This window comes from Ornithodoros turicata, chromosome 1 (genome assembly GCF_037126465.1).
Source record: "Ornithodoros turicata isolate Travis chromosome 1, ASM3712646v1, whole genome shotgun sequence".
NCBI classification, from domain to species: domain Eukaryota; kingdom Metazoa; phylum Arthropoda; class Arachnida; order Ixodida; family Argasidae; genus Ornithodoros; species Ornithodoros turicata.
The window spans coordinates 199757348-199778789 of record NC_088201.1 but is presented as its reverse complement, the minus strand read 5'-3'; the positions used below and the strand labels follow the sequence as shown (position 1 = coordinate 199778789).

At 45.9% G+C, this 21442-nt stretch overlaps 2 protein-coding genes and 1 long non-coding RNA gene across 5 annotated transcripts in view; 2 read left to right on the top strand and 1 right to left on the bottom strand.

Annotated features, from left to right (window-relative positions):
- The first annotated feature begins 536 nt into the window (after positions 1–536).
- Positions 537–21442, top strand: part of LOC135378940 (caspase-7-like) — a 314482-nt gene continuing 293576 nt past the window's right edge. For 2 of the 3 annotated variants that reach the window (XM_064612123.1, XM_064612125.1), the window contains exon 1: positions 539–715. The gene's annotated coding sequence lies outside the window, so the exon portion shown is untranslated. Of the gene's footprint in view, positions 716–21442 lie in introns of all 3 variants that reach the window. The other variant, XM_064612122.1, reaches the window with a different exon arrangement.
- LOC135375227 (uncharacterized) lies at positions 9690–11407 on the top strand. The gene is made up of 3 exons (XR_010417187.1): positions 9690–10448; positions 10521–10746; positions 11382–11407. It is a non-coding gene; the product is annotated as an uncharacterized LOC135375227 (long non-coding RNA).
- On the bottom strand, positions 12403–13883 carry LOC135375221 (uncharacterized). Its single transcript, XM_064607947.1, has 3 exons — positions 13360–13883; positions 12888–12924; positions 12403–12604 (listed from the first exon to the last, which is right to left on the bottom strand). The coding sequence occupies exons 1-3, from the start codon at positions 13594–13596 to the stop codon at positions 12528–12530; spliced, it is 351 nt and encodes a 116-aa protein (XP_064464017.1). The 5' UTR covers positions 13597–13883; the 3' UTR covers positions 12403–12527.

Sequence of the window (21442 nt, the reverse complement as noted above, 5' to 3'; positions counted from 1 at the left end):
GATTCAGAACCATTCTCTCAATCAGTTTTCAAACACAGCTTACCGGGCTCACAGGGCGAAAAGAGGAGAGGGCATTTGCGGGCTTGGTTGGTTTCAGGACGGGAAAAACTAATGCCTCCTTCCAGGTAGATGGTCGGGATCACTGTTGCCAAGACGTATTATAAACATGAAGGAGAGCTTGGCGTGGTCCTGCGTCAAGCTTTCGCAGTGCGGCATAAGTGATTTTGTCTGGTTCCAGGGATGAGCCCACATTCGTAAATTTCAACGCTGTCTTGAACTCGATTGGAGTGAAGTAGCACTCCCTCCATAACCTCCGGTGGACGGGGCCATTGTGGGTGAATTTGTTTCGTCAAGCTCTGGACAAAACTGCTGTGTAGCGTAATCGTTGAAACAGCCCCCGGTGTCGTTGGTACGACGAAGACCTTTGTGGCCCTGCCTATACTCTACAAAATTTTGCTGACTGACAAAGAAACACTTCATAATCATATCTCTCTTGCAGGAGCGATTGGTTACGGCGGATGCGTTTCGCGAGCCGCCGCAATCTCTCTATCAGGTATGCCTGGCAACGAGCCACTCTGAACCTTGCATTAGTTCCTTGCGATTGCGAGCTCGTGTTCGCAAAAGAACGTTCTGGACTAGTGGCAACCCCACACCCAATAGAAGTAATATCTCCCTATCGATCTTTATTTTATGTGGGCGTGTAGGAGTACCTAAGGTGAGTACCACGTTTCTGGCTGTTCACTTGTTCTTGCGTACCCTGATCTCCCTTACATCAATTACGCCCCGTGATTTGAGATTCTCGGGGATTTCCTCCGCCGAGACATCTGTAAGTTCAGCGAGAGCGGTGACATCGCGGCTGATGTTCAGGGTTTTGTGCAATAATTTGTGTCGACTTCAAGTTGTCATTGCTGTCGGCCTCAGAACGAAATTTAGTCATCAAGTCTCCCGACCGAAGGTCCTTCACATTAAGATAAAGCAAGGGGGTCGAAGTTGGTCGAGGAAGCGTTGCCACCTGGGAGCCGCCATCCGCTAAACTTGAGTTGCGTCCTTCCGAAAAAATCGTCGCTTGTTATCTAATTTCGGCATGCTACACACTGATACACATTTGTTATACAAATAAGCAATTAATATTTTCCACTTGCTTGTGTGATGCCGTCATTATGTCAGTTTATTATAACAGAAACTCGACAAGCCGTAGCAAGGAATGGCAGGTAGCTTCGATTTTGTACACTTCCGCTAACCGTTGGCTTGCATAATAGCACGGGTCCAGCGGCATGGCCGAGCGGGATACGGCTCCCCGCTGGTTGGTGGTAGCCAAGGTCGTGAATAAGACTGGGAGAAGGGGGTTCGAATCCAATACCACCGGCTGTGATGTCTCAAGTTTTCCCTGGTTTTTCCCAAGACTTTCCAAACGAATGTCGGCACAGTTCCCTCTGAAGTCTGCCCAGGACACATACCAACCCTCTGTTCCAACACTTTACCGCTGCCCTCTCTCCATTATTCACGTCTGTACCCCTCTCATATTCATAGTTGCTTCGCGGCGCTAACGCAAAAAAAAGAGGAAAGAAAAGAATAGTATGTGAATGGCGGTTAATTGTGTGTAGTCATTTCCCGATTGCTGTTGCCCTCCGAAATGAGCGCTGTATTCCTTACAATTTATTTGCTTCCCTACTGGAGTATATAAACGTCACTTGGACAGGTCATAGGCGGTACAGATATACATACGTGTCGCTGGAATTCAAAGATTCGCCGATTCTGTAGAAGACCTCACTGACAAGATATGGGTTCCAACAATTTCTCTATGACACCGGTAGCACTGCTCAATTCTACACACACCCAGAAGGTCTACACGTACGTAAAGCAATCTGCAGGGCTTGCCTCGCTTCCTTCGCTGGCCATCGCTTCCTCCATGGGCGCGTTACGCCCTTTCTGTTGTGCACGTGACTTCCAAGGATTGCTCTTGCAAAGGGGGACCTGCACCATAGATGGGCTACCAAGATTCGTCCACTAACACTGCCCATGACCCTCGGATAACTGCACAGTGGAGGTCACAGGCGGGGTTAGGACGATCCCATTGCCGGCTCGTCTAGCCCGTTCTCTAGTGGGGTCACCCATATGATCTCTATGAGGGAAAGTGACAGCACTGCATTTTTTTCTTATGGGGGTGAGATATTTCCGCCTGGTGAAATTTCTTTTTCGAAGCTCTGGACTACATGCTTCAGGGAAACTGGTCTCTATTTTGCGTTGTTGTCTCGCGCTGTCCTGGAAGAGATGGTGTAGAAGGACGAATACAACGCATGCATCACAACGCCCATTTGCGTATTTCAATTGAATGATGACATTGAGGGAAAGTCACCAGCAGTGGGATACGAACCCACACCCTGTGATTGCCGGTCAGAGACGCTACAAAGTACACTGCGCTAGGTACCCTCTCTTCGACGTACCAGGGGTATATTGAAACACGATATGTGAAATACATGTATTGAAACACGGGGTATACCGAAACCATCAACTTTTCTTGTCGCTTTCTGGTACAAGCAGCTCGAACTTTCGATGGCAGTGCCGTTCCTCTCCTCTGCTCCATTCAAAACGTGTCACGACGCGGCGTAGAAGAAATCGCCTTCGACAGAACAAAAAGTAGTTCCTGGCATCAAAAGCAAATTTTCTCTGGCTACATTTATTGTATGTGTGCTCAGAAATGCTTCCACAAGAAGCACGAAAGTTGGGACGTACTCGTAAATTTTCCTTTCGCACTTTCAACTCCTGAAATTGTAGTACCTTATGCCGTCTCTTTTGGTGGAAAATTGGCGTTTACTGGTGCCATGCCGCTATTTGGCAAATTGAAACGAGTGCTAGTGATGGGAAGTCAGACTCATTTTGGTGAACCGGCTCATTTCGATAAATTCACTTTACTGGTCCATTCGAATGATTCGTTCATGAACCAGTGACATCACAGTTTTTCTGACGTCATACTGGTATTGCAGCTCATGAGCACAACGTCGCTGCTATCTGGTGGAATGCAGACTCATACAGATACTAAAAAAGGAACATACACACACACACACTGGCCCTGTACTGCAAGTCATCCAAAGACTCATTAGTGTGAGCCTTTGCGGTCAACTACCCACGGTGGCACCATAAGGCACCCTCCGTCATACGGCGACATGACAGCGACACAGCGAGAGGCACGACTGCAAACAACAAAACGGCGTTGGCGATCCTCTCTGAACCGAACAGCGCAGTGACTACACTACTACACCGCCCACTGCCGCTTTGATACCCGTATTTCATTCCTGACCTCCAACTCGTTCTCCCAGCTGGCGATTTAGCTTTCAGCTGCTTAGTTCGTCAGTTCCCTGACCCTCCATTCCCTCGAACACTCTCGGTACGAACGAAACACCTGCGCCTTCATGGGTCTCTCCCAGGGATTTCCCTACACCCCCCCCCCAGGGGGGAGTGTACACCCTCCCTGCATTTTTGCAACACCCCCCCACACACACTAAAATTTCTCAGGTGACCCTACCCAGCTCAGCCACCAACACGTTCTGGTAGTGAGTCCAGCGCAGCCAATTACATCGTGTACTGTCAAACTTGGGAGGTAGGACCAGTCATGCAGATGATCGTACCATACATTTGTCCAAAATCATTTGTAAGTGACTGTTCAATGCATATATTGCGCGCATATAGGAGCAAAAATGCGTGCGGGCACTCAATGCGGACAACTCAATGTGGATCATCAAGAACCATTTGCGCAAGCTATTCTTCTTTTTTCGTCTAAGGTTTTCACCGTTGGTTGCTAGGTATTCATTGAGCATCGTGAGACAAGGTGCGAATCTTTTTTCTTTGTCGGTCGTGTGATTATGCATCTTAATGTTGAAATGACGTTCATAATGGATCTGTATTATACTGTACTGTGTTCTAATGTAATAACACGTACAAATAAAACGGGAAAGCTGTGCAGATATGTCACCATTGTGCCACGAGTCTTTCCGTGTCTAAGAAAAATTCCGTAAGTGGAACCTTCACCAAACATACCCCCCCCCCCCCCCCCCGCAGTTAATTTCTGGGGAAATCACTGGTCTCTCCTCCCACCACCGCCTTCCGAAATGCCCTCAACAGTACGCCGTACCCCCTCTCCACCGCCTCCGCGCCCCCGCCACGTCGAGCATTCGAGTAAGCATGGCAACAACATCCACAGATGGCGCGACGGGCTCGCGGCCAAGAAACAGCCGCTGTCGGTGCTATTTTTATGCGTGCTCGTGCTTGTGATGGCGATTGTGGATTCAGTACACATGCACGACACAATGGCTGTGCACCTCCGTTCTCATCAAACAAGTTGCTGAAGGTGAAAGGCGGAAGCACAGTCGTGCCGTAAAGCTTGCGGCAAAATCGGAAATAGTTGGCGCCTTCAGTAACCAAATTACTGTAGTTAACTGCTTAAAATAGTTGTTTAATTAGTAGTTGCCACTACATTTCTGCAAGTAGTTGTAGTAACAACAATCAGGTAGTTAACTACTGGCCATCATTGATACCAGGAATATGGCTGGTTTGGTGAGACCAAATGAATAAGAGTCGCAATGCACAGATAATTTTAGCGAAATAAATGACTAGGTAGATTACCTACTAGGGTTGACAAACGAAGTGTCGGGTACCGTTTTGCTTCCGCGGGCCGGTCATCAGGAAAATGAAGCGAGCATACCTAAGAAGATACAGGAAGGTGCCACCAGCCAGAACAAGTTACAAACTGCGAATTGCTTACCCGAACCGACTTTCCAGGATTTTAATCCCTTTTCTGGAGGTTTCGGGTCGACCGTTTGCGCAGATTTTTATTTTCTTTATCCGAAGGCAATGTGTGCATCGAAAACTGCACAAGGCACGGACAGTCTATGTGCAGCAGTGGGACGTGCTAATCACATCGGAATAGTTTCATAACGCCTCGTAGTGGCTGCACCCTACGACTGAGTACGTCTTCTCTGCTATAAATTCACCTCTCGACATTTCATGTACGCGTGCGAGTCATAAAACTACGAAAGACACCACGAAAAAACTATGTCGCAGCAATATGCGGAGACGCAAGTTAAAGGCGTTGAATGGCGGCGCACCGGCCTCGGTGGCTCAGTCGGTAGCGTGTTCGCCTTCTGATCCCGAGATCGCGGGTTCGAACCCGGCCGAGGACGCCAGCAACTTGGTGGCAGGGTACAAGTTGCTTAGACACGCCGTCTTCCGCGAGGGACGTTAAATACGGGGTGCCGTGTGATGAGCTTTCATCGCACGTTAAAGAACCCTCAGGTGGGCAAAAGCAATCCACAGACCGACCGCTGTGGCGTCGCTCATGATCTCAGTTGTCTCGCGACGTAAACCCCTAATTATTATTAATTGAATGGCGGCGCGCCATCGGCGCCACCTGAGGAGGGCCTATCGAAACAGTTCCTGAAAAAGGTCTCTAAATTCGATAGTAACAGATTGTTAACACTGTCTCCGAGCTTCCATTGTGGTTCCACCGTACAAATCATTCTGATGGTGACAGACAATCGTTAAGGTGAATGCAGTGAGCATTTGTGTGTAACTTACCTCTGTTTTTACAGAAAGAAGTAAAACGGGCTTTACCCCTATAGTCCCAATGGGGCCTAAGCTTACGCGCATATCATTTCGTTTTTTTATATATTATTACGTTGTATATTATAATTCTATTGCTTTCACGCATAAAGGAATACAATGTGACATGCTCAATCTCGTTTTGTCTTTGTTGCTTTGTTTCGTTCTCTGTTTTCGCAACATTGAGGATGGTCGGAAGGATGTCATAGGATTTTTTGTTTTTTCTTTTGTCTGAGTTGTACACAGGGTGCTTAATTTTGGGGAACACATTTTGTTTCTTTTTGAGAAATTTTACCCGGTGGAACTAATTAAATTATCTATCAAATTAAAATACCCTTGCTCATCTATTGCTAAGAAATCTAACATATTTTGTGCAGGTTTAGCACCACATCCTCGCTCCGTCGTCATCAGTTTCAAGCAATTCTGAAATGCACGAGTCAGTTGTCTGTCGCTTCGGAATATAGCTCGACAAAATTATATATTGTTTCATGCTTTTCTTTTTGAGAAACGACAACGGTTACCTTATTTTTGCACCGCTCTGCAGATTTGGAACTCAATTTGGTCGGACGATTTTTCCGAACGACATACTTTTCGGTACATACCATGATCGAATTTGTATTCTAAATGTAATTCACAATTTTACGGTAAACATTTCCTATTGTTACAACATAGAATAGAGATGCTAAATGACGATCTTTTTAGTCACCCTAACATAAAGAGTCTCTTCTTCAGAACAGTCTCTGTTTGAAATATCCGCGGCTTTCTGGCTGAGGCAGTTCCCTCCATCATTTCTTACCGGTTCATTGGATTTCTATACGTCTAGTAAACAATGCTTTTTCTGTACACAGATAAAACAGATTTCGCCGTATATGCAGAAACATGCAGAAAAGATGCCGGCACTGTTCCCATTAATATCAATGGTGGCCCCTCCTCTGTGATTACGTTATTGAAAATGATAGTGGGGTTTTATATTTCTTTTCTATTTTGTGTAATGTTTGTGTATTACTTAGTGGCCTGTGTGAAGTCCAGGGGTGCGGCAGCGTACTCAACGCGTTTATAATTTTTCGTAATGCTTCAATAGAGCTAAATCGGCGAAAAAGTCATCGAGTTGTTCTATTGGTCAAGTGCAGGGATCTTCTTAAAAAAAAAAAGATATTAGGGGCCGCCTAACTATCTTTCCGTGTTGACAGTGCCTTAGCATTATGTCTTTTATGCGGTCGGAATCGAATGTTCATTAGGGTTCTTTCGTGAGCATGACACAGAAGCGGTCTACAGTCAGGCTCTGAAACGATAGCTGTGGGCTAGAACGTTATCGAAATGGGGGGGGGGGATATCTTTATCAAAGATAAATAAAGACGGAAAGGTCAGACAGGAAAAGGCCGACTTGCTATTCCCAAAAGAAAAAAAAAGAATGAAAGAGGAAAAGAGGAAAAAGAAGCAAAAAAGGAAAGAAAAAGTGGCAGGGGACCATGGGGTGGCTAATGGGGTGGCTCAAAGGCTCTCAAGGTGGGGTGGCTGATGGGGTGGCTCAAGGCTCAAAGGCTGCTGAGCAGCCCAGTGTCCTTCTGGTAACGCAGGAGGGCTCAGGTGACTGCCCACTGTCTGGAGTGCCTGACAGGTCCCAGCAGCGGTTATCGAAATGGTCGCGCCTTGTGTCCATAGATAACGAGATGCGCCCACCATTTGTCATAGGTAAGCAGAGCAGAAGTTTCCTAGTGCCATGGTTTAGAAGCCGTCGGTGTTAATGAACACGGGATCAGACAGTTAACTTGCGGTCGTTGCGCTCAAGCCTTCGTCGTTTTGAATTTGACCAGCCAAGGCGCACCATGAATTTAGTCACTTTGTTGCGTTTTGGATGCAATAATATATGGCTTCGGTTCCATTCCGTTTCACATATAATTTGTCAGTGTTCTTTCCTATATAATAATCCTCACTTGACACTACCTCAGGAGACCCCTAAACCCGTTCCTGTTCATATACTTTGCCTCTAAAGATGTATAAGTCTGCCATCACTACTTGGGTCAGAAATCGCTACGAAATAAATAAATAAATAAATGCGCTTCTCTGTTCCACACTATCACTTTCGTGAATGGATTCATAAATACTTGTTTTTCTTGTTTCTTTATCACACTGAGTAATGCGATTTTGTTTAATTACAGAAATATACCATATTTACTTTGGTTTTGACATTTGAGGTTGAGACAATAGCTAGAATCGTGCAAGCTTCACATTCACCAGTTATATTGCTCATAAACTTGACTTATTCCATTCATGTATTGAAAACGTGCTACACTCTATTGAAATCGTATTGAAATTGAACCACACATGTGCGCTTTGAAGCATTAAATATCCTGAAAACTATGATTTTGTAGGCTTTGGGCCTCAGAACGACCTGAGTCATCCTTTCACCCATCCTCAAAGCTACATGGGATGAAAGAACTGGACAATAATAAAGAAGTCGTTGGCAAAAACTTCAAACGTGTTTGATCTGCATACTCCCATAGACGAAATTTGTAAGGGATACAAAATTCCCTGTAGTTTATTTGGTTGATGGCGAATATATATTCTGCTCCAGACAATGTTCTGTAAGTTCCAGTTATTCCAAAAACTCGATTCATGAGTGTGTAAAATAAACGTTTCCTTCATTTCAAGATTGATTCACATCGCTCGAAATGGTCAGTAGAACCGCCTGTATATATACTTTTTTTTTTCGTTGCGATTTCTGATGGAATTTGCGACAGATCACAGACACACTCCAGAAGTTGTATGCATAGTGCAGCATAATCTCTATCAAGAAAAAAAGTGTAAATGCAATATAGCGTCGAGCCCGTTTGTCGCTGCTTGCAAACTCCTTGACTAAATATATCTGTTACTTTGACAACCAGTGAAGTGAGAACTATCTGGTATATTTGTTCACTGAAGGCTAAAAAGATGTATTTTCAAAAGTCTTTGATGAGTAGGGTCAGTTCACTGGCCATAGTCAGGGAGATTTACCGTAGTACACTGCTGGACATGTTTCAGAGAGAGCGACACCATAGAAGCTCAGCGACGGACGTCAGGTCAGTTGTTTGTCTCCACTGATACCCACAGCTACTTGTGTTTCTTAAATTGTATGGCTATGTGCAACAATGTGTTTGGAAGGGCAGCTGCTGATTAAAGAGGCCACATGCATTACAATCACGTGACGACCAGATTCTGCGCCAGTTTACGCCCTTAAACAGTCGCCAGTCAAATATAAAATCCTGACCCTGACGCAGTTATCCTTTCCTTTCTTTTTGATCCACGTCACCAGTTGCATTATTATTTGTAGCACATTGTAGATTCATGATTTCGCCCCACGATTTTAAGGAACCTCGATAAAGACGATTATCTCCAACGAACACCAAATATATATATCTTCAGTCAATTTCAATATCAACAAAGAATAAATGATGGTTACGTGGTGGGATGTTGCGCCGCGGTTTGAGCTTGAATTGTTCAGGTGGCCGGTTTCACGTCAGTTCAGGCAGGGAGGTCCCATCGACCTCTTGGATTATATTTTTTTTTATATTCAGAAGCTCATCGTACATGATGTCCAACAGCGGTAAAATGAATAATTTATACAAAATATTTTTCACGCAAAAAAAAAAAAATCCAGAAAATCCGGCCCTGAATTCGAGTGTTTCAGTTTTGCCGTGTTTGCACGCGTATATCTCCCGAGTCTTAAAAGATACTGCGGTCAATTTTTTTTATGCTGTAGTATGCCTCCAGGCCAGTAGTCCGAACGCAAATTTTGGCGCGCAAGAGGAATGCTCTGTGGTATAAAATGTGGCGAACATGCTCTCTCGTGCGGTTTTGTTCCAAATTCGACGCGTTATTTCTCTGACTGTAGATATTCCTCGCTACCCTATTTGGTATTACCTCACTCAGCCTTTAATGCTCTTTAGTCTGGTATATATATCGTGCGTGTACCCCCTACAGGTATCTGCTGAGACAGGCAAATGTCAAGGTATATTTCGAAAAAACAAGGATTTTGAGCGTCTGTTTCTCGAAAAGGCCCCTTTTTATTTCTTTTATTTTTTGCCAGGACATGGCCCGATGTTAGACATTCCATCTTACGTTAAAAAATTCTGCTTCAAAAGACGTACACTGGCGATTGCCGCGTTAAAGCGCGGCCCTAGTCTGCGTGCGTACGTGTCGGAGCCCGGCTGCCTGTACCGCGGGATGGCGGGCCTCGTGTCGGTGCTCCCTTTGTTTGAGCAAGGTTGTCTGGCCTTAGCCTTACCTGAGCTATTCGTAGGCAAACTTTTGACGTCCTGCTGAAGAAATAATTCACTTCTGGGAGCTAGTGATTTCCAACAAAGCATCATAATGAAATCCTACGTTGCCGTAAAGCCGTATTTCAAAGGCTAGGTCAAACTTAAAGGGACAGTCGCATTCTCCGAGGTCAATTTCGAAACTAATGCGAATTCTAATTCCTTGCCGACCACTGAAATGGGCCCGAAAATACCATTTCGATCCGCGGCGTACTTTTCGCGCAATCCGATGAAAAGGAAACTGGAATCCTTGCACCCTCGCTCTCTAAAAGTGGGAGCAAACGTCACCCGGATAAGGCCAATCAGCGCGCGCCCAGGGTAAATGCGAGCCGCGCGCCTGTTTGCCGATCGCGAAGCGAAGGCGAAGGTAGCAAACATGGAGTCTGAAAACGAGAGTGATGTTTCTCTGTCTGGGGGAGATTCTGACGAACATGTAAGCGGTAGCGGCGACGAGTTAATGCTGGATGATGACCCATACTCTACGGACCCAATGCCTCTGGAACCCGCCGACCATGCACGAGATGTGGCTGCGGCTAACCCGCGGGATGGCATTTTCAGGTGACGTATCTCTTTGCATGGTTGCCGTCGGATGTGCGAAATAGTTTAGAATGTTGAAATTGTTGTCGGCAGGTGTGTGTGTGTGTGGAGTCTGCGACCCACAGGAGCCCGACGAGCGCCTGTGTTGCCATTCTGTTGCCAGGGTGGTAGAAATGTGCAACAGTGCCGTCGTGCAGTGCATAACACAACACCCATTACTCAGGGACATCTGCCTCCGTAGGGAGCTTCTAGTGGTGTACGCGCCTCAATTCTGCCGCTATGATCAACATTTTAGGCGACTCAATCCCCAGGACCACAGGTAAGCCTGCTGCAGTGCTCTTCCGTTTGCTATGATTACGACCGTAACGATTTTTTCGGTTTAAATGACCTCCCATCAAGATTCGGAAGGGTAAACTCGGGTGCTAGTCGGGTGTTGTTGGTTACGCAAATTGTCGAACCTAAAGTGGACAGGGGTTGTATACAAAAGGGCGGCTATTCTCAGCAGCTTTTTGGCCTACACAAGTTTGTCCCCCATAAATCATAAGCGTGGTCGACAGCCGTGGAACGACCCAGAATCCTGGTCCAACAATTCCATTAGGAAAAGTGAAGCAACACAGTCGCCTCAGCTAGTCTCGACATGCTCTCAATTATGCCAGTTAGCCAGATTGGCAACACAAAACCCTCATTGACAGATATCCAGTGGGAATTCTGAAGGATAGTTTTACAAGTCTGAAAACAGAAGCATTTGAGGTGCCAATAAAGGGGGGGGGGGAGTATGTTACTGAAGAATGTAAGAGTAATATATTTTGGGAGAAATTGGATTTTGCCGGAATTGGAGGGAAGCTGGTTCGGGAGGGAGTTAGCTGTTGGAATCGGGTTCATCCTGAAAGAGGCGGACCATTTTTCTGTTGTACTATGTTGCACACCTGCCAACCTTCCACATTCAAAATGCAGGAGACCCCGGAACTAAGAAAGGAATTCACAGGCTTTGAACTCCAAGGTTGGGATAGTGTCTGTTCTTCTGTTCTGGCCATTGTCTTCCCAACACTGTGGGAGATTTGGCAGGTATGGAAATGCCCACAAGATATAATGCTAAACAAAAAGAAATGTCATGTGGATTTGTCTTTTCCAGCTGCCTAAGGTTCACGGCATACTCGTCATTCACGAGATGGGTCTGGGGATACCTTGGTCCAAGGAACAGACGACAGGTTCCTGGATGCGTTGTCCGAGCCATCAGGAGGGAGTTCCCATCTTCGTCCTATCAAGGCTATCAGCGTTAGGACCATCGAAGCAAGGGTGTCTTGACAAGAGAGACAAGCTGGTGCATACTGATAGCTGAAACTGGAGACATGTAGTGGCAAGACATAAATTTTGCTGACATAGGCACACTTTGTGTAAATGAGCCCTTGGTCATCCCCCTTGCCTCCCATCAGAGGTTTTGGAGGATACTATAGGTGTGTGGTGTACGGATAGGTTGATCCGTACACCACACACCAATAGTATCCTCCTAAACCTCTGATGGGAGGCAAGGGGGATGATCAAGGGCTCATTTACACCAAGTGTGCCTATGTCAGCAAAATTTTCGTCTTGCAGCAATTTTCATCTTTTCGTCATTGCAGTGCGGGGGATGTTTTGTCTTGTCACTCTGTATCTCCAGTTGCAGTCAACAGACTGTCTACCCATCTGAACAGCAAAAACTACTACACGTGGCAGTTTTAGCTCCTGCATCAAATCCAGACTGTGCTGCACTAAGTTAGTGCCGAGGTGGGAATATTTTAAATTCTGTGCAGATTGTCAATGCGGTGTAGTGACGGGAATAAAGAATGACCCTATAATTGTATCGATTTATTGTACAGTGGAGTATGACGGAGTGGGAATAACGAAATAGCATAGGTTTATTTGCCTCCCATTATGTATGGGAGGCAAATAAACCTAAGCTATTTTATGTTGTGCTGTGGTTCTACATTCATGTGGTGTGAAGTCTGGGCGGTTACAGGTACGCTGCCACAGGGATGTTAGGAGGGTTCATGTTGGCAGATCCATATCTGGTGTACTAATACGCTATGCAAGTCTGTGTACATTGTTTTCCTCTTCCTGGAATCAGGGGATGACAACCCCCTTGTGAGATGCGCCGTGAAGTGGGTCCCCAGCACTTGCTTCAGCCATGACCTCCACATCTGAAATATGGCCTCGAGTGTTAACACTCAAAAGAATACGTTGAGGGCCTAGCAGGTACAATAACAAATATAAAAATGACTATGCAAATAAATCTTCCCCTTTGCGGTCCCTATTTCACTGGCACAGTTATTTTCCTGTCGACATTACGTTATAAACGCTGGCAGCCGCATCACACAAGATTCCTTTCACAGAACTCGACAAGTTTCAGGGCTTGTACATATCCATTATTTTGTGGGACGTGCAAAAAGAATTGCAATATTTTCGTGGCTTGACAAAACATACCAAATCCAGTTGATTCCGTTGACGTGCTTGCTGCCGCCTGAAATAGAGCCAGAAATTAGCAACAAGGCTGCAGTAGAATACTGATGCAAGTGTCTCGGACGTAGCCAAACACAGATTGCGATGCTTTCACATCCCTGAATGCTGCCATCAGGCTTACACTATGAACTGTAGAAACATCCACTAGCTGCAATAAGATTAGAATAATGCTGTCATGTGGGAGTGTTACGTTACTCCTGCATAATACTGGCGACAATTAGCACAGCAACAACACACCAATCTTTTTTCTCTAGAGTACGCGTACTATTGCGTCAGGATGCTGCAATCATTGTAATAATTTGTGTACATTAGTATACCGGTGTGACTGTGACGTTACAATCGGCGGCGAGGCCAGGTGTTTGCGATGATGTTTACTGTGACAACTGATATTTTTCATCGCAGCGTATAGCTGTGACCACGCAAAATTGTCACTTACCTCCGTTACTGGTTCCTGCCCTTGTTCCTGATCGAATGTGGTAGGCACGGCGTCAATCTTCAGCCGCTTCTGTTTCTGCCGTAGCCCAAGCCGAACTTGCAATACATCTTCATCAAAATAGGCGTCGTCGGCGAAATGACAGGAACAGACGCGTGAAACATTCAATCCTTGGGCCACACCACAGTAGTGGCTGGCGATCGCTGTCTCCCACTTTCGTTTCGTTTCGTCATTGCGCATTGCGAGGTCGGTGAAATGTAAGCTCGGGATTCGCGTTATAAGTCTTTCTGCACCCGAGCACGTAGCACCGGTTTCCTGGCTGTGACATCGCACGTCAACGGCGTGAAATCCTAGGCCACACGCTGTAGTTCAAAGTACTTCAAAGCAAACGCGACAAGACAACAAGAAAAAGGGTCAGACGCACGCTCAGACACACACAGAATCTGCGGCGGGAAGGAGCGCCTCCTGATGGTTGGTTTATCCGGGTGACGTCATCCAGTGTCGGCGCCTTGCGGGGATTGCCGTGCGCGCCGGAAGCGCGAACATTTAAAAATTGTTTCTGAGTCAACCAAGTGGATTTGTGCGGAGAAAATTTGCTGGCGTACATTATGAACGACAGGGAACATGACCATAATAGTTCCGGAACACGCTCCCGGATGCGACTATCCCTTTAATGGTCAGCGAAGGTAAAACCTCACTCTTGCAAGCTCCGTACACGGTCATACCAATACTGCACAAATAAGTATCGAGTTAGGAATCGCTTTTTTCCAGGGTTCCCGCAAGTTCCTGCGAAGCTTGCTTTACTTCATTTCACGATATTTTTAAGTTATGCAGAGGGCTTTTAGCACGAAGTGCGTGTGCTGTGCTGAACTTGCAGCAGTACATTTCTTCTCAGAGCTAGGGAAGTGGGCGGGTTCTCGCATAGTAACATTAGATACGTTCAGAGCAGAGTCATACGGGAGACTCACCTAATGCACTTCGATTTCGCTCAAAACTGGACAGTAGCCATGCCTAGCGAAATACAAGCGTGCTACTACGGAAAACAGATTTCCATATTCACATGTGTGGTAACAGCTGGCAATGAAACGCACAGTTTTGGTGTGGTGAGCGAATACTTCTGTCACGATTCAGCACAGTCACTGTTAGCTTCCACAGCTATTGAAGAATGTCTTGACGAGAATGTTCCTCTTGCAGCTAATGATTTATGTGTCAGATGGAGCGGCGAGCCATTTTAAAAATCGGCATAGGCTCTATCAGCTCTCCAAATCTACTTTTGTGAGCGCGACATGGCTGTTCAGGAACAGGCCACGACAAAAGTGCGTGTGAAAGGATCGGTGCACAGGATCGATGTGGCAGGAATCAAGCACCATGCCATAAGACCTAACTTGCGTTCAACCGAGCGAGACGTCATCTTAGAGTCACAAGGTGTACGTGCTTGCCAAAACACCTAACGCGCGTCCATTTACTCCATGTACGGGCTGATCACGTGGCTTCTTTTAGAAAGCAAAAGAAAAAACAATGGGTAAACCTATACCGCATCAAAGTGACATACAGGGTTCGCATGCGTGGCAAAGCAAGACACCGGAAAGTCTAGGCCGAGAAACATTTATAACTAGTACTGTGGACAGTGAGTGCAGAAGAGTGACGTTTTCATAGAAAATTAGAGAAAATCATTTGTCACTGTCATTGCAAAACTGCTTTTTCGCAGTCTTGTAAATATATCGACATAAACTACCACTTTTGATTACACAAAGTTGTCCCTTTCTTGTACGACATCGACAGGAGGCCCGCCATCCCACGGTACCAGCAGCCGAGCTCCGACAAGTACGCACGCAGACAAGGGCCGCGTTTTAACGGGCTAATCGCCAGTGTATGTCTTTTGAAGCAGGATGTTTTTACGTAAGATGAAAGGCCCAACATCGGGCCGCGTTCTTGCAAAATATAAATGAAATAAAAAGGGGCCTTTTCGAAAAACGGACGCTCAAAATCCTTGTTTTTTCGAAATATACCTTAACGTTTGCCTGTTTCAGCAGATAACTGTAGGGGGTATACGCACGATATATATACAAGATGAAAGAGCATTAAAAGCTGAGTGAAATGATATCGAATAGGGTAATGAGGAATATCTACAGTCAGAGAAATCACGCGTCGAAGTTGGAACAAAACCGCACGAGAGAGCATGTTCGCCATTTTTTATATCATAAAGCGTTGCTCCTGAGCGCCAAAATTTGCGCTTGGACTGCCGCCTGTAGGCCTACTAAAGTATTAAAAAATTTCACTGCAGTATCTTTTAAGACTCGGGAGATCTACGCGTGCAAACAGGGCAAAACTGAAACACTCCAATTCAGGGTCGGATTTTCTGGATTCTTTTGCGCGAAAACTATTCCATATAAATTATTCATTTTACAGCTGTTGGTCATCATGTACGATGAGCTTCTAAATATAAAAAATAATGAAACTCCAAGAGGTCGATGGGACCTCCCTGCCTGAACTGACGTGAAACCGACCAGGTGTAATTCGCCATGTTATATAAAGTTTTTCTGTGTAATATGGTGTTGAGTAGTGTCTGTCACGACGTAGGCCAGTCTGGTCTTGTGGAGAATGAGTCAGGTGGATTATCATTCTATTGAGGTAATAGGGTATATATAGAGTCACTAAATAAGCTACGCTTCAGAGTATCGACACTGAGCCGCCATGTTGTTTCGGATGACCTCCAGCGCCATCCATTTAGCGCTCTTCGAAGTGTTCTCTTCTTCCACTGCTGAACTTCACCTTCATCTATTTCTACTGCCAAAATAGAGGTGGGGCTGGAGGTCATCCGAAACAACATGGCGGCTCAGTGTCGGTACTCTGAAGCGTAGCTTATTTAGTGACTCTAGGTATATATATTCATGTCCGTAATAAATATTCTAGGCAGCGAACAAGCTCGCCAGTGTTGCACAAACACGGTCTCGAAAACAGATCATACGCAGTCTTCTGTTCCTTTTATTTCGTAGCATACAACCGAGTACCTCATATCTTATCTTTGGACATAAGGCGCAAACATTTCGATAACGGAACACTTCGGAGATCAGAGCTATTGTTCCAACACTCTGCTGTGGCACGCCGTTCGCGGGAGCCGCACTCAGGTTTCACAAAATATGACAAAAGAAAATAATACAGAGCTAGGGACGAGGGAAGGCCCACAAATTAGAAAGGTACATCCAATTGTGCTACTGTATCTACGTCGAAATAAATGAGTGCTCCGTACTGCCACCCACTCAATCTCCAGAGTCTACGTTCCACCCATAGGGTCACCGGAGACAGCATTGCGTCTGCATTCTGGGGAAGGGTTTTACATTATTTCAGTGTAAAGAAACGTTTCTCTAAATAGATCTGCTATTTCCGACACGAAAAAAAAATAAAACCGAAAAATAAAACGATGAAAACAAAACGTGAAACGTAAGATTTCCACTGATTGTAAGACTGTTGGTAAATTATTTGTTGAAGGCGTTGCCGGCTAGAAGCCAGGGGACGCCATCAGGGAACTTACACAAAATGACTTAAGGCAACAACAACAACAACAAAAATAAAAGAACCTTTCGATGCCTGCTTAGCAGACCTCGGCGAAATCACGCATGGTCGCGATAACCCACAATAACCGCCATCACGATCACCAAAGCGATAAGCGTGGCTGTGATTACAATCGTCATTGAAGTGCCCTTGTGACGATCACGGCGCGTTGAAATAACATCAGGAAAACCTGTGGTGATCGCGATCGCGCTCACGGCAGTAATCTGTATTTCGTAAGTGGGTTCTTTTCGGGAAAAAAAGTGTTGTACCTAAATCCCCGGTTTTCTGGGTTGGGAACACCGCGAAAACCATTTTAGTGAAAGGTGCAAAGGGACTAAACCCTTGAAAAGAATGGAATTGTGCGCAGGGGGAGGGGGGGGGCACTGTCGTCTGCTACGAAGCGGGGCTGTAGCTGCGTAGTTTTGAGTTTTCGTGGAGCGTGGAGTTTTGTTCGTACGCGCAGTCCCACATTCTTCTGGTTCTTGTGACGGTAATGGCATGTAACGCGAGTCTGGCGGCCTTTCTGGAGCTAGTTGATTCGGACCCAGCAGACGAGTGTTATGAATCGCGCTTGGTTTGTGCTACCATCGAAGTTCTCGAGAGGCATGAACGCTGTCGAATTCCTCTGTATTATGAAACTGTCGTGCCGAGGTACCTGGAATTCGAGTACAAACGTTTGTTCCGACTGTCTTGAAGGCCGTGTTCAGCAACTTGCCGACATGTACGAGGCCTCCGAGTTCTACCCGTCGAGCAGGGGCCAGATTTCGAAGACCGACGTCGCAGCCATTTCACGATGTCTTCTGCTTCCACACTTATTCACCCACGTACGGGAAGGCGCAGAGGTTTTTGAGTTCAACGTGAAACTGGGGCAGAGGGAACTACGAAGAGAACGCGGGCGGGGCAAGAGTGCGCCGAGGAGGGGACGAAAAGAATGAAAAGGTGCTGCACCCTCCGAACCGGTTTGCTCGGTGCAAGAAGGTGCAAGCGAAAAGAACGCACCTCGTGATTCCGGTATTGCGATAACGATACCGCGCCTCCCCAAGCAGCACAATGTACTGGAAGTCGAGTGCATTAGGGGTGGACGGTATATGTGTCTTATCAATGTTCTGTAGTTTCATGAATCTGTTCAAGGCCTTTCATCTACCCGTCCACCCCTATTGCACTCGACTTTCAGTGCATTGTGCTGCTTGGGTCTGCAGGCACTCATGGGAATTATAATCTGACTGCGATCAGGCTGTTTGCCCTGAGCGCGATTATTGCGTAATCGCGCTCATCACCGCGACTGTGTTGTTCTGCAAAAGCGCAAAGTATTGGGAAGCGCGCACTTTCTGGGCGCGCTCGCAACGCCATGTGTTCAGTCCCATTCCGATTACTTTGATGTTATGTTTGATGCCCTGCTTCACTGCTGTCTACCCTCAACATGCCCCTGCCCATAAAGTTCAAATACAAGAGGCGATATTTGCATAACGCTCGTCTTTGGATGCTTTTTTAGCTGTTGCTATCATGCTCCATCGTCTCTGATTTTTCGTATCTCGTCTTCGCCGATCACAGTGTCGTTGTGAACCTGTTGCCAGTTGACCAAATGTCTGTTGTCACGGTGCTAGAATATTGCAACGCCGGCATGTGGTGGTGTGTGTCCTTTTCTGCTTGTCGCACTTTGATTCGGCATGTACACATACTGGTGACGAGAGAGCCAATGGCCACTGCAGTTAGGAAATCTGTCATGATCGGCAGCCTACAGTGTGCTTCTAATACCAATTATTTATTCAGCTGCGTCGTCGAATTTCTAAGGGCTTTATGCGCTTTTGACACCTTCACGCTTTCTGCCACGAGGATGACTTTTTCCTCTGTAGTCAGGAGAAGTGACGATTGTGGCGCCCTTTGCATTACACCTGCCACCGAAAAAAGGCTCTCGACGCCACCCGCAGTGGCCGGTATGCCAAGGCAGACCTCCGCTAGACGACCCAGCTTATGATATGTGTCGTGTTTCCAAAAGGTATAGACATCTTGCTCGCCATATTCCTCCGCAAGATACTCATCAAGTTCAGACGTCTGCCGAACTTCAGGCACCAGGAACGTGGTATCAAGGACACCGTGGATCGAGGGCTGTGGAAAGATCCACAGCCCTGAAATTCCCCACTGCTCTTCTCTTTCCAGTGTTTCGCGTGTTACAGTGAAGACACATCATAAATGTTTTCTCGCCGTCACTAGAGCTGCCGATATATTTGAAGTCGTCCCGCAGCCAATCGGAGACAGCGAAGTCACCCATGGTGTAGAGCTCGTCAACGCGATCAGACATGATTCTTCGCTGCAGCAGTGGCGCAACACCTGTTGCCTGCACAACCAGTGCCCAAAGGACCCACACCCAGGCTCGAACAGCTTTTTATTGCCATTGCGATCTTTGATTTACCTATTTTTGGCCCGAAAGCATAATCACAAGAGGAAATTCACACCCTCCCTCCCTTTGCTGTGTGCCAGGTGCCATGTGCCAACAGCGCAACTACATGGTGATCGCGTGAGTGCGATAAAGCCTAGATATCACACGAACGGCCTTTGCTTGATATCGTGATCGCACTAATGCAATCACTCTCATGATGATCGCTGCATGCGGAATCAACTCATTCGTTCGACGTTCTGATTGCGATAAACAGTGGCGCGAGGATGAGTGCGATTCAGTATCGCGCTCATGGTGCACAGCGATCACGCGCCATATCAGCCTGAGCCTGAGTGTGGGTCGGCTTCAGCCTCACGCTCGCCTTATCAGATGATCGTGATCCTGAGTTATTTCGGGTCGAAATGCCGACCTCTGCTCATGAGGCACCATCATTAGTATAAAACCAGAAACGGTACGTTATTCGAGTTGTACTTAGCTTAGTCATGACCTTGTAGCAATCAGGCAGCGGCCCTTTGTGACTGCTACGTGCGCTTTCGTCACAGTGATCCTCCCAAGCAGCACAATGTACTGAAAGTCGAGGGCAATAGGGGTGGACGGTATGTGTCTTATCAATGATCTTTAGTTTTACGAGTCTGTTCAAGGACTTCCACACACCCGGCCACCCCTATTGCACTCGACTTTCAGTACATTTTGCTGCTTGGGCTGCCAAGATTTAAAAAAAAAGTTTTCTCCTCCCCCCTCCCACTACAATCTATGTTCGTATGCCGCGGCCTTTGAATTGCGAAAGTCGCAAGAACGATGTATTTTTAGCACGTGCTCGACAAGTTCTGTCGGTGGTTCACTGCCGGTGGTTTAGACTACCTGTTGCCGATGCTCTTTTAATCTCTCGGCTTCCTTTCGTCCAGTTTCTCCTACGTAGAAAGCACTGCGTTGTTCACATTCCAGCCTATATTTAACGCCATATTTTTCCATGTGCGGCACAGGGCCTTTGAGATATATTCTTTCGACTTTAACATAGATGAGGGGGGTACGAATATTTTTGGAATCTTGGCATATTTACCATGATGATAACACATGTAACACTCTCAACGGGCCGCTACCTGATTGCTAGAAGGTCATGACTAAGCTATAAACCTAAATCCGATAGTGTTCCATTTCTTGTTTTATGCTGATGATGATGCCCAAAGAGGCATCGAAACGACACATTAAATTTTGTTTTATTGTTCTGTCAAGTCAGTGTGTGTAGGTTTCCTCGCAAATTATTTGTTCTAAAAACATATGGTCTACTACTCGTTACATACAAGGCCTTGAAGTTCCATACAAGGCCACGCAATCTGTACAAAGACGTGTAAACGACTCGCGTGCGGCAAATGGTATGGTACTGTACCTTTTTCGCCATTGTTAAGCAATTTATTGATGAAGGATCAGTTAATATCATCAATATCATATAGAAGCAAAAGGGAAAATCTATGATCCCTGCTGGAAATAGTCCAATTCAAAATAGACCAGAAATGTCATTCGGTTTAAGTGGATATCACATTCACAATTCTCATTGAAAGTGACCAAAATTTCTCATTCCGCATCGACAATTTTGGACAAATACCATATTGAAAACAGGAATTTAGTGGGTTCCAATGAGAAATCATTGTAAATGTCAATGTGAATGAAGTGGAACCGAACTCAGTCGCACCCATTGGAGGCCGGCCTAGCTTCCCATTGGCCAAATGTACAGCAGCAAGGATTTTCCCATTAAAGTCACATTGAAAGTCTCATTGCCGATGCACTTTTTGGATGTGCAGTGACTATTCTGTTGCATCAGAAAGCATGTTTTCACTGTAAAAATGAATTACAGAAAATACCGTTCATGCTTGAACATTTATTCTTACATATATAAACATACAGTAGATATGAAAATATTGCAAGTGGCAGATACAAACGTAAAAGTTATTTGTGATGTTTTTGATCAGAGCGAATATTCACCAAACGGTTGAAAATCGCTAGCAAGACACAGTAAACACCAATAATGGAAGCCTAAATGAGCACTTACATGTTGTGAAAACATTCTGTCCATCATCGACACACACGACATAAATCCACAATGAGTAAGTTCATGGAGATGTATCCATATGTCCAAACAGT